The following is a 24,440-nucleotide window of genomic DNA, read 5'->3' as shown; positions in this document are numbered from 1 at the left end:
CTCTTTGCTCTCATCTCTTTTACCTACTGGTCCCTGTAGGCACTTAATTTGCAACCAGTATTAGAGGGTGGTGTCTCATCTCTGCTCTTAACTAGCTGAGTGTATTTGGACAGGTCACTCCAGGCTTCCCCTAGCAGTAAAATTAGTTTGGAATAGAAGATCTCCAGGCTCCCTCTTGCTATCTGGTTGAATAAATAAGTGCCAAACCAGCACGATTGTAGAGGGAATGAACAGGAAAGGCTGAATGTGGGAAATATTGTGAAGGAGGGGTTTTGTTGCTGGTTCTTTAAGTTTATGCTTATTGCTAAATATCTAAGTTCACAAGGACATTGTCCTTGTGAAAAGGTTTATTCTGCACAAGGTGAAGTGAAAAGTCAGAATTTTTTTATGTCCTTTATTTGAACTTTTGATTTTCAATGGCTCGAATTTTTAAAGTCAACATATTTAAAGGAAAATTGATATAACTTGGCAAGGAAGAGGCCATGTGAAGAGACTGACATTTGTTATGCGTTTACTGTGTGACACTATACAGCCATTATCTCACTGGATCTCCCCCACAACCTCGTAAGGTACATATTATCCTCACTGTTCATGTAAGGAAACTTGTGTTAAATAATTTATCCCAAGATCTCACAGCAAGTAGGGTTAACTACAAAGCTATTTTTATTCCGTACCTGGAGGCCATTGCTTAGAAACTAAGACTTGAAAAGAATGCGGTGGTAAGAGTAAATGTGAGGGGGTAAATGAATATGGCTCCTCTCACTCAAGGAAAATTGCCTTGAATTTTATATTGCCCTTTTATTGATTTTGCTTTGCTACCGTCTATCTCTTTTCTGCTGGTAGCTGCATCTGATTGTCTCTTAAAGAAAGAAAAGTGCCAGAACTTTCAAAAAAACCAAAGGGCCTTGTAGAGGTTGCTGGTCCTTTCTTTTTCCTTCCCAAGAAAAATCCCTTTTTTGTTTTGTTTATACTTATTGATTTTTTTTTTTTGTCTTCCTTATGTATCCAACGTGGCATTTTCCTTTTATCAGATTTTCTAGGAGATGTGTGTATAAGGCGGCAAGAAGAAGGAAAGAATAGATTACCTGAAAGCAATTCGATCAAAGGTTTTGTGGGCCAGCCCTGTGGCCAGTGGTTAAGTTCAGTGTGCTCCACTTCTGCCCTGGGTTCCTTTCCCTGGGCACGGACCTATATCCCTCCTTGGTGGCCATGCCATGGCAGTGACCCACATACAAAATAGAAGAAGATTGGCACAGATGTTAGTTCAGGGTGAATCTTCCTCAGCAAAAAAAAAAAAAAAAAAAAAAGCTCTTGTAATAATAATAATAATAAAAATCCCATATTCTTGTTAGAGGAACAGAGTTTTAATGCTCTTGTGAATTTGGCAGATAGGTGTTTGCATTTATATCTATCTGATACACTCTTTATGGCTTGATTCATGCTACTACGTAGTTATACTATTTGTATTGATACAATCAGAAAAATTCAGCCTATGGGAATCTTTGCCAGTTTACAGGTTTACATGGCTCAGTTTCTTCAAAAATCATTTTTACAGGAAAAAAAGGGATAGAATAGATGGAGGGAGAACCTGTAGATTAAAATAGACCTAAAAGACCTATCAGAAAAAAAAGACAACCTTCAATTCCAGTGTTTAGGGATGCACACTTGGGTGATAAAACCATAAGGAGAAGCAAGGAAGTAATTGCTGTAAAGTCAGGCCAGTGGTTCCTCGGGGAAAGAGCGAGGTCATGATGGGATGGGGCAAAGGGAGGGCTTTGGGTGGGCGCCCAATTTCTGTTCCTTCATCTGGATGGTGTGACAAGGGTGTTTGCCTTATAATAGTTCATTGTAGTTATTTGTTCATCTATATCGTTCTCTTTGCAGTTGTCTGTATCTATTATATTTTACCATTTTACAAAGTCTAAAAAGTAATATTTGCGTTGCTGTGGTTGTTCAACTTCAATGTTTTACCGAGGTGGTGTGGGAAATGATATGCTATATTCATTTTGTTTGCTTATGAGAATTATATAAGCAATTTCTTTTAAAAATGTTGGTGATTGTTCACATTGGCATTTGAGAGCTTAGCATGGAAAGGATGACTATCCTTTTTGTTCTTGTATAGTACAGTTTTAAAAGCTCAGTCTCCTTACTAGATGTGTTGGCAAGTTTCTTAATTTCTCCAAATCTTGGCTTTCTCTATTGAAATGGAAATAATAAGGATATTACATGCCTTATAGGGTTGACATAGGAATAAAATATGATAATGTATATCAAATAGCAAAGTACCAGACATAGAAAGCACTCAATAAATACTAGCTATTCGTAGTAGTATTACAGTCAACCTGTATTATAGGAAATGTCATAAAGTATAATTAGTAATTGTTAGACTTAGCTCATTACAAGTGGAAGTGAGAGAAATCGTGTCAGTTATTTGATGTAGCTTTGTTTTCTTTAATCTGTAACCACTAATTTCTCTATATTCTAGTGCCTTCCTCATGCCCTTTTGTGTTTGCTTCCCGTTCACTCTCCAAATGTTTCACACTCCAGAGCACTCCCTAAGCAGAGTAATCTGCTCATTGGAACAGTTGTTATCTTGAGGTCCTGAGGTGAGGATTCTTCCCATGTCTCCTGCCACTTTGCAGACCTCTGGGTTGGGGAGATGGGTGTGTAGCACTGGGAACAGCTGACAGCTGTTTGGTTTTCAGTAGCGTGATCACTTCTCCAGACACTGACTGTGGTTTAACCAACCAGCAAGACTAGCACCCCCAGCCTAGGAAGGCTCATGCAGTGTTCACCTAAGACTTCAATGCCACCTATTTTAGCTTGGGGTTTTTCTTTTTCTTTTTCTCGAGGTCCAATATTCCTTTATTTGGTTTACACCTTTTATAACCTGTCCCCCTGTGTTCTGTCTGACAGACTTACATTTTACATACAGTCGGAGCTCTTCCTCTGGTCTGTCCTGGTCCACCGGAGTGTCCTAATTGCCTGGGGGCTGGCAGATAACACTTCACTTCCCCTCTGCATAGCTCTCAGCGTGTGCACACCTGTACATCTGCCTCACCTTGTCACTTGCCCAGCTCTTGATCACTCCTAGCGTGGTCTCCTGTCATCTTTGGCACATGTCAGGAGGTGCAGACTAATCCCTTATGTAAATATAGGCTAGAGCTCCACACCTCACTGAAGATTGTGTTTGTCCTGACATGACTCCTTCAGAGACCCACCCTGGCCTGGGCAGGTCATACTGAGGTCTGCCTAAAATGAATGTCCTCCTGCCTGCCTGTGGCCTCGGCAGGCACTGCTTTCCTAAATCACCCACCTCGCCTGCTTTGCATCTCTCAGATTGTTTTCTTCTTCTAGTCAGGACCACTAGCCTGACTTCTTTAGCTTGCAATAGGAGTCCGTCTCTCTTCTGGCTTTTGAATTTGGCTTCCCTACCAAGAATGCTTCGTAAATTAAGAGGCTTTAGTTTGGAAGTCACAGAAAACCTAACATTAACTGGCTTAAATTAAAAAAAAAAATTAATCAGTTTGAATGATGTGAAGGCCAGAAGAACCCTAGGTTCACACAAGCCTTGTTCCAGAGGCTCTAACAACATGGTGAATGCTCAGTTTCTCACTCTCCTCTTCAACTTCTGCTCCTCGGGGGGTTGGTTCCACCCTTAGCAGGCTTACCCCTCTAGCCTACATTCTCCCTTTCACTTTCAAGAGGGAAAGCTTGACTGTCTCAAACAATGAAAATACATGGGCTTTAGTCTGACTAGACGAGGTTAGGTCCATGTCCTTTCCCGTACCAGTCACTGAGGCCAGAGTTAGTGGGCTTGATGTCCCCGAAAAGCATGGGCACCCTTGGGGAAGGCTGGATGACAGACGGGTCCTGTAACCAAGAAAAGGGGATACTGTGTGGCCCTAACAGCAATGCCCACCAGGTGGGATTGAGTCCTCCTCCTGTGGATTATTGCCTTCTTGGGCAACCCTCAGGTTACCACTCCTCCCAGCTCATCTAGGACCTTCCCTTTCTGTATCCTGCCTCACATGAGCAGCCCATGAAAAGCAGCCCTTTGTTTAGTCTGCCTTGTCTTTGTGGGTGGGACCTGAATGGTAATCTCCTTAAAAGCTTAGATTATAGGACCAATTTCTGAAATATTTTTATTAGCATCATCTCTAAGCAGTGACTTCTAAATTCTAGAGTTACCCCCTTCCCCTAAGAAAAGAATTTCTAGAAAGGCCTCTTGTCTTTCTTACTGATGGAAAAGTCAAAGGGAATCAGCTGGCAAAGGCAGTGTTCCTTGCTTAGTCTCTATCTTGCCTCTACCTGCTTAGCAATTTCTTTACCATCAACAACCTCTTCAGTAAGTAGGAATCTCCTAAAAGTTTAATGGATTTAGGTGAAATAGGTGTGGTATATGAGTGCAGTGCTGTATGGAATCCTAGAAGCCATGTTAGCATTGCCAGTATCTCATTCCAGTTTGAGGTCTTTCTTTCTTCTTCAGCCTCTGGACTTGCAGAGCTCTGATTGTTCCAGGGCCATTTGGGAGATAGCTACACTGTGTTCCCTCTTGTCATAGCCCACATTAAGCTTGATCAGCTAGTTGACAATGAGGGCCTAAAATGCAACCAACATTCCACTCGAGAAAAATCACAAGCAGAGAGCTCTTTTCAATAGAACAGTGTTGGATGGTGATACCAAAGAAATCAGAAAACCTGGACTGTGTCCTCAAAATGTATCTATATATATGATATACATAATATGTGTGTGTGTGAGAGAGACAGACAGACAAACAGAGAGAAAGAATACTTTAGAAATACTTGATGGCCGGCCCCGTGGCTTGGTGGTTAAATGCGCGCGCTCCGATGCTGGCGGCCCGGGTTCGGATCCCGGGTGCACACCGAGGCACCACTTCTCCGTCCATCCTGAGGCTGAGTCCCACATACAGCAACTAGAAGGATGTGCAGCTATGACATACGACTATCTACTGGGGCTTTGGGGGAAAAAATAAATAAATAAAATCTTAAAAAAAAAAAAAAAGAAAAGAAATACTTGAAAAACAACATTTGAAGGACTGGTGTGAAGCTACTCTTGCTTATACTATCTGATGGACTGTTTACGTTAAGCTTCCACGACTAATATTGTACAATTATGTAATTGTGAGTAAGAGAGCCAAAGCAGAGAGGAAATATTGTAATAGACTTTGGATATGGCTGCCTGAGTCACAGCAGTGGAGAAATGGGTGGTTCTTTGTGAGCAAGGTATGAGCAGACGTCATGTTACAAGCAGCTGCCACAGCCATAAAGTAGAAAATAATTGTGAGTTACATGTAGAGCATTTTATTAGTCTTTTGAATTATACTTGCAGACCCAAATCACAATCAACATCAATTAGTCCGATGGGTGTCATATATGGGTTGACCATGGAGTGTGTTGGGACCTGGCTGCTGGACCAGTGGGATGTGAGATTTTGCCAGGAATGGGAGGCTTGAGATAGGGGAAATTATCTTGGCTGTGAGGACTGGCCCTTTAGACGCAATGAAGTGTCCAAGTCACAATGCCCAAAAGGTGTAGAAAACTTGCTTGATTCCTGCCTTGATCTTTCAAGTAAAATCTGGTCTGGTGAGTGGCAAGGACCACACGAGTCTCTGGTAGAGGTCTGTCAGTGAGTGCCAATGTCATGATCCCTCCCCCATGTTGAGGCGGAAACTCACCTAGTGACTGGGGCCTGACATAGACAATAGAGTTCAGTCTCCAGGGGGAAGGAGCTGGCAAAATACAGCTGGAGTTCAAGGCAGGCATTGCTCTCAAAAGGGACATGTCCTCCAGAAACTCAGGCAGATGTGGGGGAAAGAGCTCTAAGTGAGCTCACAAGTTTCCAGCTTTCGGGTAGGAAGCCTCTTCCATACCCTGGGCTGGCCCCGAAAAAAGCAGCCTGCAATCCTCCTTCTTTGGAAACAAAGGATTACAGATTTTTAAAATTATTATTATGTATATGTTCTTGCAAAACTTGAGGTTATGGGATCTTATATTGATCTGGATGCAAACAATAGCATTTTTTTGTGTTCTGCGTGTCTGTCCTTGTTTCAAAGATTCCCTTTCCAATATTACACAGGGTTGATTTGTTTTGTAATAGAACCAAGTTTAAGACTTCCTTAACTAATATCTCACCTTCCTTGACTATTGTTGCTCTCCTTTTAACAAAGTGTTAAAAGCTCCAAAAGATGTGTTATTAAATGTATTACTTTCCCCATAAATTTGTTCTGCTGAAACTTAAATTTCTCATAAGCAAGAAACATGGTGGCTTCTTAATAAGCTTAGTAAGGCTCATCCTTAATGGAGTTCAGTTTTTAAAAATAATGAATGTATACTTATGTAAGTAAATGTGTTCCCAAATAAAAGACAAAATGTAATAGTTCTTGATTGTATGGGAAGGCAATATGTTAGGCTTTTCTGCCCAGGTTTTAAGGTTGATTAAAAATTGGCATGGAACAGCTTGTAGAATAGCAGCAATATACTGTGTTATGTAACCCTGACCTTTCTCTGTTGACTTAAAATCACCAGATTTGGATCCGGTGTCATGAGGCTTTCTCAGGATAGAAAGGCAATAACCTTATAGCATGTAATAACCAAGATAAATTAAAACTCCATTCCTGACTGAAAATTTTTCTTTCTTTTTCATATATGGGATTATAGCTTTAACTTAGTTTGGGTTAGTATTATAGACAACTCAATTATTTACAAGGGCAAAGGAGATTAGTGGTAAGAGTAGTCCAACCCATTCAGTAATCTAAAAAGCATTACATATTTCAGGTTGTCTCCAACGTTTGCTGCTATGAATATGAATATTGTTTCTTTATGGCCCTGTTGTAATTAACTCTCCTTGTTGCCCCTACTTCTCTGAATTCTTGAGGTAGTCTCCTAATTGGTCTTCCTGCTCCCTGGTCTTGCTCCCTGCCAGTCCATCGTCCACAGTACGGCCAGGATGAGTCTTCTAAAAGTCAAATCTGGAACTATCCTTGTCTAGTTTAGAGCCCCGTGTTATAGCACCACCTACAAATCCATGGCACACAAAGACTTCTGCATGCCTCTCCAGTCCACCTACACTGGCGTCTCCTGCTTCAAGGCCCTCTAGGACACCCTGTTTCCTGCAGATATGATTAAGTTAAAGATCTTCAGATAGGGAGATTATCCTGGATTATCTGGATGGACACTAAATGTGATCACATGCATCTTTATATCTTTGTATCTTAAAAGGAGATTTCACACAGAAAGGAGAAGGCAGTGTGGCCACGGAGACAGAGATTGGAGTGATATAACCATAAACCAAGGATATGCCAGCAGCCACCCAAAATTGGGAGAGGCAAGGAACGGATTCTCCCCTGGATCCTCCAGAGGGAGTGCGGCCCTGCCATCTTGATTTCAGCCCAATGAAATTGATTTTGGGCTTCTGGCCTCCAGAACTGTGAGAGAATAAATTTCTGTTGTTAAGCCACCAGGTTTGTGGTAATTTTTTACAGCAACCAAAGGAAACGAATATACTCTCCATCCTAGGCGGATCTGCACTCTGTCCCTTCTGTTCTCATGGGTTCTGTTGAGCACACCTCTATTACAGATTTAACAGTCTGTTTGCTATTGGTTGCTTTTTTTACTTCTCCAGAGCTTTTAGAGGGTACTTTGTGTCCTCACTTCCTGACATAGGACCTAATATTTAGCAGCTGCTGAATAAATACCAAATGAGTGCATGACTGAATGAATAGCATCTGATGTGAGCTTCTTCAAGTTGTCTATCTCCCATGTGTACCATCCTCTCTCTGATAGCTTTCATTTCATGACCTTTGCCTCTAGATTGTGTGTTTTTCCTAAGCAATGTCTACATGTGGTTTTAAGTTGCACAATGGTTTTATTTTTCTCCTAAATATCTTTCCTTGGTTCAGCCAGCTTCCTATTTCTTGCTTTTCTTTCTTTTCTGGTTATCATATCCTTTTTTTAACTCTTTTTAAATAAATCCATATTCTCTTTAATTTCATTGAGTCTGTAAAGCAGTTTTCTTTGTTTGTTTGTTTTTTGCTGAGGAAGATTAGGCCTGAGGTAACATCTGTGCCAATCTTCCTCTATTTTGTATGTGGCTTGCCACCACAGCATGGCTGACGAGTGATGTAGGTCTGCACCCGGGGTCTGAACCTGAGAACCTGGGCCACTGAAGTGGAGTGTGCTGAACCCAACCACTAGGCCACAGGGCCGGCCCCAAAGCAGTTTTTTCTTAACTTCTTAGTTTGAAAATTTTCCAACCTATAGAAAATTAAGAAGAGTAGTATAATAAACACCATATGTTTTTCACCTGGAGATTCACCAGTTGTTAACATTGTATAACATTTTTTTGTTCTCTCTCTCTCTGTTTATTTTATATTGTAAAGTATCATTTGAAAGTAAGTTGCACACATTGTGAGTCTTCACCCTAAGTGCTTCAGGATGTATTGCTAAGAATTTGGATGTCCTTCTGTCCCCTCCTAAGTGTTCTGGAGGTGAGTTATGTGTCTACCTGTTTACTAGGTGCAAATGCAAAACAACCCCAGCTCGTTCCTAAGAGTCTTCTGTGAGATGGGGTAAACTGAATGCCCATTTCTCAGACATATCATCCCCTTGCAGGGTCAGGCTCTTAAGGCCATTCCAATGATTAGTTGGATGGCCTTGATGAGTTGACCTAAATCACTTAACCTGTGGTATTTCTGGTACTGGAAACTAGATCTCTTGTTTCCGTGTTGGGCATATTTTACTGCTTAGAACAAGAGAGAGCATTCTTCCAGTTGTGAGTTTAATATGACTATTACAGTGTTAAGAACTAGCTCTGAATCTATGGTTCTTCTGAGCTATATACTAGCTCCATTGGCATATGATTCTGAATTTATATTTTGAAGGCAGAGCCAGGAATATGGTTGAGTTCAAAGCCAGAACTGGGACAGACTATTACCAACTCCACATACCCCTATTATCATATCCCATCTCCATCTGGCCAACCTGCCCCACCCATGGATTATAGGCCAATAACTTTATTCGAAATATCTAAAGAACATTCTGGCACAAAAAAGTATGATAGAAGATTGTTATTCCAAATAAAACAAAAACATCCTTAATACTTATCAGTGCTAATATTTTGAAACTCATTCTAGATGAATTGTTTGCTGAGGCTCCCACCATCTATTTGCCAAGACAGCCTGGAAAATCCAGAAATTAAGCTACAGTAGTGACAAAGATTAAGGGCATCTGTCTGTGTTTCTGGCCTGTACTTCTAACTACAGTATTAAGCTATGGAACAACCTTTCCTTCTAACTATTATCTTTGCTTTATTTTATTTGCACTGATAAAAAGAAACAGATTCTACTAATTTTAAAATTGTAAAAGAAGATGTGGTATATATACACAGTGGACTACTACTCAGCCATAAGAAACAATGAAATCCAGCCATTTCTGACAACATGGATGGACATTGAGGGTATTATGCAAAGTGAAATAAGTCAGAGGGAGAAGGTCAAATACCGTATGATCTCACTCGTTAAGTAGTAGATAATAACAACAACAAACAAACACATAGAGACAGAGTTTGGATTGGTGGTTACCAGAGGGGAAGTGGGGAGGGAGGAGGGCGAAAGGGATAATTCGGCACGTGTGTGGTGATGGGTTGTAATTAGTATTTGGGTGGTGAACATGATGTAATCTATGCAGAAATAGAGGCAAAATGATGTACACCTGAAATTTATACAATGTTATAAACCAATGTTACTGCAACAAACAACAACAAGAAAAAAATTGTAGTAAATTGACATTCACTAGCCAGAAGGTTACCTATTGCAATCTATGAAGAAATAGTGATTCAGACATGAGCTCGGTGCCCTGGAGCCAAAATTTGCCTGCTATCTAGCTGCGTGACTTTATACCAGTCACTTTACTTCTCTGGCCCTCTGTTCTCTTTCCTGCCCAGTCTCCAAATCAATAAGGAGGGGAGAAAGGGAGGTGGGGGCAGGAGAGGAGCTCTAAGCTTCCACTAATTCTAAAATGCTAGAAAACAGATAACACTCAAAAAGTAATGAAGCAAACTAGACATCTTTAATTTAAATGGCAAGTTTATAAGGGCCTGTTCACTGTAGGCAAACGATACTTCTGATTGCAGATGAGGATTTTGTAGTCATTAAAGCACTTTTACCAGAGCCTCTAATTGGAAACAGCATTTGGTGGTGATTACCTCAAGTTGCTGTATGTCCTTGAAGATAATTAAACCACCTTCTTTTAAAAACAGCACAAATTGTAAGCTTCCCTCCCCAGCAATTAGGGACATTAATGCGGATTTACTGTATTACTGCTATTTACAAGTGTGTGTTAAATGAATTTAATGAACATGCAATTAAACTTGAATAATTAGGTAAAATTTCAGAAAAATAAAGAATAAGACACACCAGTTTATACTGAATATTATAAGGAAACCGTTTCTGACACCTGCTTTATATCTACATATTCTTGTTCTTTTAGTATGATATGGATTAACGAGATTTTAAGTCACAGGCAGCTTTTTATTGCACACTAGTGGGCACTCTTAATTGTTAAAATCTGAATTCTGGGACAAGTTTGGGCTTTCACAGAAATTGAGTGATTGGTATATTCAAACCCCTTTGAGATCTTTCTAGGGCCAAAGGTCAAAATTTACTATTTCTAGACAGTTTATAATCAATCTGATAGTTCAGTTCAAATGGTGTTTGATAAACAACTTCTTTGTGCCAGGTCCTATACTAGTCATTAGAGTTACAAAGATGAATTGATAAGTCAGTCACAGCTCTGCCCTCAAGAAGCTTATGGTCTAGAGGGGCAATGAACTTGTAAAAAATAATTACAGTACAGTATAATATCTGTGTTAATAGAGCTATAAAAGACTGAGTTCAGAGGAGGGAGGTCAGAAAAACTAAACTAGAAGGTAGATCTGAGGAAATGATCCATAATTCAATACAAAGAGATAAAGAGTTGGGAAATATAAGAGATATTTTAGGAAACAAAGAGGACAGAGTTAAAAAGTCTAACATACATGTAAGAGGAGTGACATTTGGAGATAATAGAGAGAACAAAAGAGAGATGACATTCAAAGAGATAATAGTTGAGAACTTAACAAAATTGGATCAAGACATGAATCCTCAAATTGAGGAAGCATGAGTCCTAAGCAAAAAATAATTCACATGTAGAGCAATTGTGGTGAAACTGCTGAAAACCAATGACAAAGAAAATCTTAAAAGCATCCTGAGAAAAATGACAGATTACCTACAAAGGAGCAATGATTAGATTGACAACCTACTTCTCAATAACAATAAGGGCCAGAAGACAATGGAATAATATCATCAAAATGCTGAATGAAATAACTGTCAGCCTGTACTTCTATACTCAAGAGGAAAGATAACGTGAACATATTTGCAGAACAGAGAATTCCAACTCAAAGGATTTCATTGAAAGAGCTACTAAAGTTTTCTTCAGGAAAGACACTGAACCCAGAAGAAAAATTAAGATATAAGAACATAATATCCAAAAAGTAGAAACAACCCAAATGTCCATCAACTGATAAGTATATAAATAAAATATGGTATATCCTTATAATGGAATATCACATAGCCATAAAACGGAGTGATAAATGCTACATACATGATAACATGCTACAACATAATGAGCCTTGAAAACATCATACTAACTGAAGGAAGCCAGACCCAAAGATCACATATTGATAGAATGAGTCTATTTATATAAGATGTCCAGAATCAGCAAATCCGTACAGATAGAAAGTAGATTGATGGTTGCCAGGGACTGAGGGGAAGAGGGAATGGGAAGTGACCAATGGGTATGGAGTTTCCTTTTGGGGTGATGAAAATGTTCTGAAATCAAATAGTGATGATAGCTGCACAACTGTGAATATACCAAAAATTATTGAATTGTATACTTTAAAAAGGTGAACATTATGCTATGTGAATTATATCTCAATAAAGCTGTTATTTTTTGTAAAAAAACAGCAATGATGAGCAAAGAAATTGATAAACATGGATAAATAGTACAAGTATAGACTGCATAAAACAATAATACCAGTTACTAATTTGGGGATGTAAAAACAAAGTAGAACTAATATACTCATCAATGACATGTAAGACAAGAGAGAAGAGACTGCAGTTAAAGCAAATGAAAGTTTTTATAATGTTGAGGAGGATGGGAATGTTGGTTAACATTAGAATTTATGTCTGGGATGCATGATAAATTTAATAGTGGAGAAACTGGGTCACTCATACGTTGCTGTTGGGAATGTAAAAATGGTACGGCCACTCTGAAAATAGTTTGGCAGTTCCTTTCAAAACTAAAAATGGACTTACCACATGACCCTGCAATTACGCTTTTGGGCATTTATCCCAGAGAAATGAAGACTTATTTTCATGCAGAATTTGTACACAAATGTTCATAGCAGCTTTATTCATACAGCCTAAAACTGGAAACTACTCATATGTCATTCAATGAGTGAATGATTAAACAAACTGTGGTACATCCATACCATGGAATACTATTCAGCAATGAGAAGGAATGGACTATTGATCCGACAACTTGGATGAACCTCAAGGCTGATGCCAATTTCAAAAGGATGCATACTGCATGATTCCGTTTGTGTAGCATTTGTGAACTAGCATAATTTTAGAGATGGAGAACAGAGTAGTGGTTGCTAGAGGTTAGGAATGGGGAGGGGAGAAGATAGATGTGTCTATGAAGGGGTAACACAAGGGTGTCTTGTGGTGATGAGTATCTTGATCACACACACACACACACAAATGCAAGTCTAACTGGTGAAATCTGAATAAGATCTTTACCAATGCCAATTTCTTGGTTTTGATATTGTATTGTAGTTGTGTAAGATGTTAACGTTGGGGGGAGAGCTGGGAGGAGAGTGCATGGGACCTACCTGTACATTTCTTTGCAACCTACTGTGAGTCTATAATTATTTCAAAATAAAAAGTTTAAAAGATAGACAACAACAACAACAAACAAACAAACACATAGACACAGAAAATAGATTGGCGGTTACCAGATGGGTAAGGGGGAAGGGGGGAGGGTGAAAGGGGTAAAAGGGCATATGTGTACGGTGACGGATGGTAATTAGACTTTGGGTGGTGAACACAATGTAGTCTACACAGAAATTAAAATATAATGATGTACACCTGAAATTTATATAATGCTATAAACCAATCTTACCTCAATAAAAAAAATTTAACAGTAATTACTAAAAGAATATAAATAAGACGTATAACTTATTAGCCAGAAGAGTAGAAGAAAGAAAAGGATAAAGAAAACTCAATCAATCCAACAAGATTCAGGAAAGAAGAAATTAGAAAGCAAACAAAAAGCAAGATAACTACAAACACACAAAAAAAGATAGTAGAAACAAATGAAAATATATTTATAATCACAATTTTATAGAATGGACTAACCTTCCCATTTTACAGAAAGTCTCAGGTATTTTTTTAATCCTATATTATTTTCTATGTATAAGAGGCCTGACTGAAATATAATGACACAGAAATGTTGAAAGTAAAGTGATGTGGAAAGTGGCAAATATCAAAAGAAACAGCCACATTATATTAATATCAGATAAAATAGACTTTAAAGCAAAAATATTATTGAGATTAAAAGAGTCAATACATAATGATAAAAGAAACAATTAACTGGGAAGAGGAAACAATCCTGAACTTGTATACACCTAACACTATAGCCTTAAAATATGAAAAGCAAAACTCAATAGATTTAAAAGGAAAAATGGATAAATCCAAATTTGTAATAGATTTTTAATATACCTCCCTTGGCAATTGATAAAACAGTCCAAAATTTAGTAAGAGTATCAAAAATTTGAGCAATGAATTAATGGAGATAGATGGATGGATGGATGATGGGTGGGTGGGTGGATGGATGGATGGATGGATGGATGGATGGATGGATACATAGATAGACAGACAGACAGACAGATAGATAGAAAGGATAGATAGATAGACAGACAGATAGATAGATAGAAAGGATATATAAAATATATTAACCCAACAGTTAAATACTTTCCTTTCAAGCGTACATGGAACACTTATAAAAGTTGACCATATATCACAACTGAAAACAAATTTCCATTTATACCATATACTAGATCAAAAAGCAAATGTCATTTTACACACAGCATATTTTCTGCCCACAACTTGATAAAATTAGAAATTAGTAATGTGATAACCAAAGCCCCATTAATTTAGATATATTAAAAAACACACCTCTGAATAATATAAGGCTCAGATAAAAATCATAAGATAATTAGAAAATATTTAGAACTAAATGCCAGTGAAAACGGTACATGCCAAAACTATGCATGCAGCTAAAACAGAGGGTGTACTTAGAGGGAAATGTATAGCTGTACTTGCGTGTATTATTAGATAGAAAGATGAAAAGCTAATGAGTTGAGTGTAAATGAAGAAGATGAAAAAAGAAAAACTGAGTAAACAAAATAAAGATAATAAAAATAAATCTAGGAAAGAAAAAAATATATTTGTATCAACTTCAGAAAAAAGTGACATCTCTGAGAGGGAGAAGAGACTGAAGTAGAGCTAGCTACATAGGTACTTTTTATTTCTTTGGGCAAAAAACAAAATGTAAATACTTTGTGTCTTTAAAATTATTTCATTTTTTGTAACAGCTTTATTGAAATATAATTCACATACCATACAATTCACCCATTTAAAGTGTACAATTCACGGACTTTTAGTATAATCACAGAGTTGTGCAACCATCACCACAATCAATTTTGGAACATTTCATCTCCTCAAAAAGAAACCCCCCACGCTTTAGCTGTCATCCCCAAGACCCCCATCTTTCCCACCCTGAGCAACCACTAATCTGCTTTCTGTCTCTATAGATTTGCCTATTCAGGACCTTTCATATAAATGGAATCATATATGTTCTTTCGTGACTGGATTTTTTCCCTTAGTATAAACTTTTCAAGGCTCATCCAGGTTGTAGCATATATCAGTGCTTCATTCCTTTTTACGGCTGAATCATATTGCATTGTGTGAATATACTAGGTTTTGTTTATTCATTCATTAGTTGATGGACATTTGAGTTGTTGCCACTTTTGGCTATTATGAATAATACTGCTATGGATATTTGTGTGGACATATGTTTTCATTCCTCTCATACCTAGGAGTGGAATTGCTGAGTCAAATAGAAATTCTATGCTTAACTTTTTGAGGAACTTCCAGACTTTTTTCCAAAGTGGTACACCATTTTGTATTTCTACCAGCAGTGTATGAGGATTTTGATTTATCTACATCCTTGCTAACACTTATTATCTGACTTTTTGATTATAGCCATATTATTTGATTATAGCCATATTATTTGGTGTAAAGTGGTATATCACTGTGGTTTTGATTTGCATTCCTTGATGACTAATGATGTTGAACATCTTTTCAATTGATTATTAGCCATTTGTTTTCTTTGGAGAAATATCTCTTCAGATCTTTTGCCCATTTTTTAATTGGGTTATTCATCTTTTTATTATTGAGTTGTAAGAGTTCTTGATATACTCTGGATATAAGTCCCTTATCAGATATATGATTTCCAAGTATTTTCTCTCATTTTATGGGTTGTCTTTTCACTTTCTTGACAGTGTCCTTTGAAATACAAACGTTTTTAATATTGGTGAGGTCCAATTATTTTTTCTTTTGTTGCTTATGCTTTTGATGTCTTAGCTATAAGAATCCAAGGCCAAAGGTCACAAAGATTTACCCCTATGTTTTCTTCTGAGAATTTTATAGTTTTGGCTCTTACATTTAGGTCTTTGATTGGTTTTGAGTTAATTTTTGTATATATGGTGTGAAGTCAACAGCTGTACCATTTTACATTCCCACCAGCAGTGCACAAGTGTTCCAATTTTGCCACATCCTTACCAACATTTGTTATTTTCTGTTTTTTTAATTGTAGCCATCCTAATGGGTGTGAAGTGGTAGCTCATTGTGGTTTGGGTTTGCATTTCCCTAATGATTAGTGTTGTTGAGCATCTTTTCATGTGCCTATTGACCATTTATATATCTTCTTTGGAGAAATGTCTATTCAAGTCCTTTGCCCACTTTTTAATTGGGTTGTTTATTTTTGTTGTTGTTGGGTTGTAGGAGTTCTTTATATATTCTGGATATCAATATTTATCAGATATATGATTTGCAAATATTGTCCCCCATTGTGTGGGTTGCCTTTCACTCTGTTAATAAGGTCCTTTGCTGCGCAAAAGATTTTTATCTTGATGAAGTCCAGCTTATCTATTTTTTTATTTTATTGCCTGTGCTTTGGTGTCATATCCAAGAAATCATTGCCAAATCCCGCTATCAATTTCTAAACACTCAGTGTGGTGGTGTTTAAACTGCTCAGTGAATGGTTTAAAGAATTTTGAAGTAAATTATTTGTATTCAACAATTTATATTTATAATTATGGAAGATTTTCATAATTATCCATTCAATCCCAAACTTCTTCTGAATCTTTATTTTCCTGATTACTGCCAAATGCATTCAATTGTAAATTGAAAGCATGGAAATAGCACATTAATATATTATGATATGATTGTACCCCATGAGGGATAGTGATGAAAATTATTGCCAAGTGCCTTTATTAGGAAAATAAAATTCTTAACTGATTAAAGACTATGGATATTATATATCAACTATTAAATGGGTTTTCAACTTTTCTGCTTCATTTTTTAAAAATATTTCAGCATATATAATAAAGTTCTAAAACTTCAAAGGCATTTTGCATTCTGAAAAGGGTTCCTTGTGGTTGTAATATTCATTTGAAATTCAAATAACTCCTTGGAATTTGAAGCTAGCTGGAAGTTATGTACTGTAGAAGAAGAAGGGAGGGGAAGATTCTTTATATCATTGCTAATTTATACTGCTAGAAGATATTATGTCTTTGTATCTAGATAGGAGCAGCAAATGCATCTTTTGGAGTCATCAAATAATACATGTGCTATCTATTGTAAACATCTCGGGCAATGTGTAAGAACTTGTTTTAAAACAAGAACTACAAGGTTAAAAAACATTATATACTTTTTTCAAGCAAGTAATTTTTTAGCCCCTAATTTTGTATGGTGGATGATGTAGAAGACCCAATAGAAGCCTAAGACATAGTTCTCTTCTCTCAGAGAATTTGCCACCTATTTATAGAACCTAATGATCCACATGACAATATAAAAGAAGAAATAAGGGATGTTTACCATTTAGAGTCTGAGAAAGTACAGGTGGGCTGTGGTGGCCTGAGAAGGTCTCAAGGAGGTGGACCTCAGCAGGACAGGAAAGTGATTGGAATGGGCTGAGGGAAGGAGCTGCTCTGTCTAGGTGAGAGGAGGGACATGAGAAAAAGCATAACATCTGACTGGAGAATGTCATGGGGCAGGTCCCCCTGAGGCAGAGGGAGCACATGAAGTGTGCCATAGACAATTAGATGGTCAGGATGAGGACAGAATATGGGGAGCTGGTATAGTAGTTTTATATTGGATGTAGTTGACTCTAGAGAGGAATTGTGGGTTCTTGACCAGGGGAGTGGGGGAACAATTTAGTCTGCCTCCAGTGGAGATCATAGAACTTTAGAGGTAAAGGGATTTCCAGAAATATCTTATCCAACATCCGTGTTTACTGAGGCCAGCGAACTGAAATAACTTGCTCAAGGTCACCCATTAGAAAATGGCAGATCTGAATCTCAGATTCATCCTTTCACTCCAAGACCAATCATCTTTCTTTCATACCATAGTCCTCCAGAATACATTAAGAGAAAGGAAAGAGGGAGACCAGATGGGAAAAAATTATATAGTCCGTACTTGAGGCCATGAACACCCCAATCAGAGGGGTTGCTGAGGAAAATGGACAGAAGAGATAAATAAGAAGCATCTTAATGGGAAAAAGTCAGAACCTGATGACTATTTTCTTTGTTTTAGTGAATGAGGCAAATATCTAGAGAATTTGGTAAAGGACTGAGCTAGGTCTAAAAAATAATATTTGACTAAAGTAAAAAACTAATCCCAATAAAACTATTATTCATATTCCAAATGACTCTGGCACATGGGTGCTAAGTAAATATTTGCTGAATGAATGAACAAATGAATGTATTGACTTAAATTTTTTGTTGTTGTTTTAGTTTTTTTTCAGTAAATATCTTATAAGTACCATTTAAATTACCATTTAAAGAAAACATTTTCTTTTACAGATTCACCTTCTTGGAGTTTTGCTGGCCATTTTAGGAAATTTAGTAATCAGCATTTCCCTAAATATTCAGGTAAGAAGAAGCTTATTTTTCTAACTCTGTAGTTTGATCCGGCGACATCTTGTGACTTTAATGGGCCTCAGGAACTTGTGCCTTCTTGGGCTCCTTCCTCCATAAAAAATATTCAAAAATTGTATTTTATGACCTCATTGGTATAAAGACAAATATAATCCAGGCTGGATTACATTCATTTATTTTTGTTCTTCTGATTTTAAAAGAAATTAAATGTTTATGTGGACCTCTTAATAGTATTGTGTACCCTAGACAAGGTGTCTAGGTGGCTTATGAATTTGTACCACACTTAGAAAGAGGTTCATAATCTTGATATAAGCCAAAATTTTTAATGTTCTATGTTTTCTTTTAGAACTTTTATTATTTTCTTTAAAAAATTTTTTTCAAGTAATCTAGAACTGTACATCTTATAGGGAAGTAAGTTCAGTTATCGTAAAATCAGTAGGGAAATGGGGCTTGTTTTAATGGCCAGTTTTTCGGGAATTTGTATGTTTCAAATACAAAGAAATACTCAAACCAGATAAAAAAAGAGTCCCCCAACCCCCACCCCCTGCTGTGAAAGCATTCTGACCTGCGATGTTTATTGTGCTAACTACATAGACTCATAAATGAGAATCCCTTTTCAAAAGGTTTTTCTTTAGTAATTTATTATCTTTACTTCATTAATGTTTATTTTGGCACCTGGACTTTTTTGACATTCTAAAAGAAATGTTCTGGCTTAGTGGGCCAAAAAGTCATTTAACTCCTTAACATACACCTCATCTTTAGATAGTAGTAATAATACTTATTTTACAGAGTTGTCGTGAGAATTAAGCAACATTCGTATGTGAGAAGGCCCTTTAAACTATAAAATGCTCTATCAATGTGAGTCGCTTTTGCTGTTAATATGTTTTGAACAAACATAAAACCATAATAATTGCTCTATAATAATCTGCAAATACATTTAAAAGCTGTGATACAAATTTATGGGACCAAAAATTTCGAGGCAAGTTTTAATTGGGTGGAAATATTTTCTTATTTACATTCTGATTTACTTCCAGAAATATTCTCATCTTCAGTCGGCACACCAAGAACACCCAAGGCTGTACTTCAAGAGTGTGTTGTGGTGGGCTGGGGTGGTGCTGATGGCCGTGGGAGAGACGGGAAACTTTGCAGCCTACGGATTTGCCCCCATTACTCTCATTGCTCCGTTAGGCTGTATGTCTGTTACAGGTGAGCCATTTTTCTGTGTTTTGACAAAAAGAAATTTGAAGAAATCAGAAAAGTTGGTGAAAAACCTACAGCTTAAACAACACATGCACAAAAGAAGAAAGTCTATTTCCTGTTTTCTTAGCATATTAACTTGAAACAATTATACTACTAATTTCAGTTATCTACTCTCACACTGCCACATTAACCATGAAGAAACTTGCGTTTTGTAGCTATAACATTTATGTTTAAAAGCCTGATTCCCAGTGTTTGAGTCATAATAGATTAACAGTAACAGCAAATGTTAAACTGTGCTTTTTAATCACTAATGAATTATCTAAAAGCGTTTGTAGTACAATGTCGTGTTTTATTCGTATGTTAAACTGACATTACATGTAGTGAGAGTCTTTGATGCCCCATCTTGACTCCACAGTTTAGCATCTCTTTTACATTAAGAATTAAATATTGGTTACTCTACATTACTATAAGAATGTGTAATTTTACAGTAATGTCACAATTATCCTACTTTCAAAACTTATACAATTTACTAAATTCATTTAGGAAAGCAAATATGAGATGTTGCCAAAGACTAAAAAAAAAAAGAGCAAAAATCGCTGGTAAAAAGGAGAACAAATTCTCTAAGCCTTGTTAAAATCAATAAAATCTTTTTAGTTGTACTCTTTATCTGCTGCTATGGAAACAGCATGTTTCTAAATTTCTGTGAATTTGGAACCTTCATTGAAATAGAAACAAGTTGATGGTTCTTGTCTGGTAACGACTAGATCAAGCATAACATGTGCTCACATATCCCAATTTTAACATTTCTCCTAAATTTCATATGATATTCTTAAAGAAAGCATAGTTTAAACTGAAATAATGTATATTCAAAGAGAATTTTATTTTAAAAGTAGTTTCCCCTTCTTAATCGTTCAAAATAGTTTACTTAAAATATTTTCATGATGTATGATAGTAGAGTATTTAGCAAAGAACACTTTTTTAGCTTTCTACATGTTGTTTGGTGAAAATCGCCATACTGTTATAGGCACACAATTTATGTAATCATTTGCCATTTTTAACATTCCAGTAAAATGAGCAGTTTGAGTATATCTTATCTTCTGTTTATTACCCATACCACATACGTGGGCATTCTGGATTTTTTTTTTTCTTCTCAAAATCTGAGAAATAACAGATAAAAGATCTAGTTATATTGTCAACTTGGGACCTCTATAGGTCCCCATTGTTCTGAAAATGTGGTATTATTCTTCGTAATGGCTGTATGTTTAGAGCTGGTCTTTGGTTTTTTTTCCTATTCTGCTTTATGCTCCGTTTCCATGAAATAGTCACAGAAAAAAGTGTCTGGGCATATCAAACAGATACCTGGGGAGGGTTGAGTACACCACATTGTGTTGAAATTCTCCATTTATCTCCAGTCTTCCGGTCCTGGGAAATCTTTTTTCTGGGAACAAGAAAAAGACAGCTACTCCAACTAGCTCAAAGAAAGGGGGATATGTCTGGATTTATTGTAAAGATCAGACATTTCACAGAAATGAAATATAGCCAGGCCCCATGGGACCTGATGTGAGAATTGGGAAGTGGCCCAAGGTTGAGGGCCAGCCTTGACGCCCCTCGCAGACCCTCAGTGAAGCTGCCTGTGAAGCTGCTCACCTCGGCATGACTTGCTTGAAGCTCATTAATAATGGGAAGCTGAAGTTTTCCCACCTTCCCCTCAGAAAGCGTCCTGTCCGCCCCAAGTCCCCTGTGCGGCCAGTCCGCCCACCTTCAAGCTCTGAGCCCACTGCCCTGACAGATGGGCTTTACTTAATGTTTCAACTTGAGAACATTTTTAGCAACCTCCCTCTCTGTGCATTTAAAATGATTCAAAGAAGTAAACCTATAGCCTCAAACACAAACCATTTCCTCCTTTGCAATCTTTGCAAACAGTGATAAATGCTGTAACTAATATTCCCACAGCACTCCTGAGCTGAATTGAGGTTATGGTGTCTTGGTGGATTAGGGACCACCGGGGATTGAGGATTTTCCCCAGAACAAACCCCTGCCACCCTGAGATTCTTTATACAGATTCTAGAAACTCTAGAGAACTTGAAGCAAAGGGGAAAGTATTTTTAAAACAGATATATCATATGGCTGTGTCTGCAGATGAGGCAGAAGAGTGTCCACACTTTTCTATGCTGAAACTTTTTTCCCCCTATTATTTCTTGGGAGCTTCAAGAAAGAAATCAAACCTCCCTTTGAATTTACAAAAAAAAAAAAAAAAGAAAGATAATGTTTGTTGCAATGTTGCGTGGAAGATTGTGTGTTCTTTTCTGGCTTTTCTTCTCTGTCATTTGTTGCTTTTCAAATAAGAAAAAAAAGAAAATTAAAATTCAGAAAGCTGGGCCGGCCCGGTGGCCTAGCGGTTAAGTGCGCGCGCTCCTCTGCTGGTGGCCTGGATTCGGATCCGGGGCGCGCACTGACGCACCGCTTGTCAGACCATGCTGTGGTGGCCTCCCATATAAAGTGGAGGAAGATGGGCAGATATGTTAGCCCAGGGCCGATCTTCCTCACACACACACAAAAAAATCAGAACACTTAAAAAACACTTTAGCTCTCAAGTTCAAGTGAAGGGTACTTTCGTCCATCTTCCACCTCTCCATAGGTGGTCTGGTTCATACCAAGACACGGTGATCCTTTAGTCCTTTCCAGAAGTAAGGAGACACTGTGTGGGTAATCATGTGCACTCTTACTACACAGAAGACTGCTAATATGTCAGACCATAATCAGAATTCCTGCTCCCCTTGTACGCATCAACTGAACAGATTTTTTTAGGACTAGTACGTAAGAAGCACTATGCTAAGCATAAGGATATTTCAGTTTGCACTCTACCCACATTCCCGCCTCAAACCGTCGTCTTTGATCCTTTCCTTCAGTCTCTCTGTGTGTCCTGCTGCTCCTCCCCGACATGCGCGCCTTGAGGCAGCATTTCTCAAGCACTGGTGATTTCACAGGTATTCTAAGAAACAAAGAATTCCATAATCAAACAAGCGTCTCAAATATCAGTTTAAAAGCTCCACAGGTGTCATTAGTGTAAGGCTTCTTGGGGCCTGGGGTGAGCCCGTGCACGCTGTCAGTCAGAGGCAGATGCAGTAGGCCAGGTTTCCCAAACCTGTTGCCCACAAGATTCTTTGATAGGAAGCATCTCAACGGACAACAGTTCTGCAGAAAACCCTTTAGGAAATTCTCAAGGCAATGCTCACAAGCAGTCACAGCACGCTAGAGACGAAGGACGGATGACTCGCCTGTGCCTGGCAGCGGGGATTGCATAATGGGGATTGATCCTGGTGCGTAGGTGGATCTGATGCCTGGTCTGGGTCCAGCTTTTTGAGCCAGAGTGTCAGAGCCCTCAGATCCTTATGTCACCTTGTGCTTTTACCCTGTGTTTCTCACTGAAGGTCTTTCTCAATGAATACAGGTCCCAAAGCTTATTCTGACTAATATGCTAGATATACTGGCGATGTGGCTAATTCTAGATGTTGACTTGTGTTTGTGTTTCCATTAATTAAGAAAGCTTAATGGATGGTGTTTCAATTTCCTCTAGAGCCTATGCTGGATACTTGCCTCAGTATGACAGGGCAGTAGAATGGTCAAGAGCACCAGCTGTAGGGCAACACTACCAGGGTTCAAATCCCAGTCCTGCCACTGGAAAGCTCTGTGACCTCAGGCACACTTGTTTATGCCTCAGATTCCTAATCTGTAAAATGGGGATAAAAATAGCCCCTACCTCAGAGGTTGTCGTGGGGAAAAATTAAGTAAACACAAACACCTAAGAACAGTATTGGATACCTAATGCAGTATTTGACACAGTGACAACACTAGCAATTGTCACTGCAATTTATAGTAATTATTATTATTACACAGAAACAAATTACACAAGGTTTACTTCCATGCCTGCAAAGACGGCTCATGGTTAAATTCTCTAAAATGGATGAACCAATTCAGGAGATGCTTTTTATTGTTCTTATCCATGCAATGGTTAGTTTTCAGGGAGCAGAAAAATAGGATCCTCACAGCTCATTTGTTCAGTCATTAAGCAGCAATGACTCCCCTTTGACTCCTCTACATATTACCTACCGAAAAACGTTGGAAAATACCAGAATTTCCAAATAACCCACCAAGACAAAATATATTTAAAAAACAGACATAGGAGTTTGTCAGAGGAAAAGCATAGCAGTCTAAGATGTGTGTGCAACTTGCTGTCTTCTTGCTCTGGCTTCGTAGCACTCCTGTTCACTTCTAATGAACTTCAGAGAGGCCGAAGGGCAGCTTTCTTTCAGGTCTAACTGCAATTTGAGAATGTGTTTTCTGAGAAACTATTTATTATACCAGAAATCTAGTAAAAAGAAATGTTAGATATTCTGTGGAGTTTGTAATAAAATTTTAAACTACTGCTAATTCTTCCTGTCCCAGGTAAACCCTCTTCCTCAGGAAGCCTATCTTGGTTCCTAGACTAAATTAAACAGGCTTATTCTCTGCTCCCTTAGCACCCTACATGGGCCCTCCTATCGCCTATGTGGTGCCTTTTTGTGAATTAGAAAAAGGCAGCCTTCCTCATGATACTTTATTTCTATCTGCCTGCAAATTATTGTAATACGATGATTTTATTGGAGCAGGACACTCTGGTTCCATCCGTCAGAAAATTGTCCTGAGAAATACACAAATTGACAAGATCTGAGATGTGGGTGGTCCCCTCTCAGATGTTGTGTTTTTGTTCACTGCATAACCTGCTCAACTGCACACAGCAGCTCTGACCCTATATTTCCCCTTCATCATCTCTCATAATGCTCACAATGACCTCTTTAATGTCCATCCTCACCACTCAACTGAGACCCAGGAGACTGGGGACTGTATGTGTCTGGTTG

At 38.0% G+C, this 24,440-nt stretch overlaps 1 protein-coding gene across 4 annotated transcripts in view; it reads left to right on the top strand.

Moving 5' to 3' along the window:
• NIPAL2 (NIPA like domain containing 2) overlaps window positions 1-24,440 on the top strand; it is a 70,209-nt gene that overhangs the window by 3,726 nt on the left and 42,043 nt on the right. For 2 of the 4 annotated variants that reach the window (XM_058564694.1, XM_058564696.1), the window contains exons 2-3: window positions 18,268-18,336; window positions 19,377-19,548. In XM_058564694.1, coding sequence (XP_058420677.1) covers window positions 18,268-18,336; window positions 19,377-19,548 — 241 coding nt within the window. The remainder of the gene's footprint in view (window positions 1-18,267; window positions 18,337-19,376; window positions 19,549-24,440) is intronic. The other 2 variants (XM_058564693.1, XM_058564695.1) reach the window with 1 other exon arrangement.

The sequence above is a fragment of the Diceros bicornis genome, chromosome 21 (genome assembly GCF_020826845.1).
Source record: "Diceros bicornis minor isolate mBicDic1 chromosome 21, mDicBic1.mat.cur, whole genome shotgun sequence".
NCBI lineage: Eukaryota > Metazoa > Chordata > Mammalia > Perissodactyla > Rhinocerotidae > Diceros > Diceros bicornis.
The sequence above is the reverse complement of the archived record's forward strand: the minus strand, read 5'-3'. Positions and strand labels throughout refer to the sequence as shown.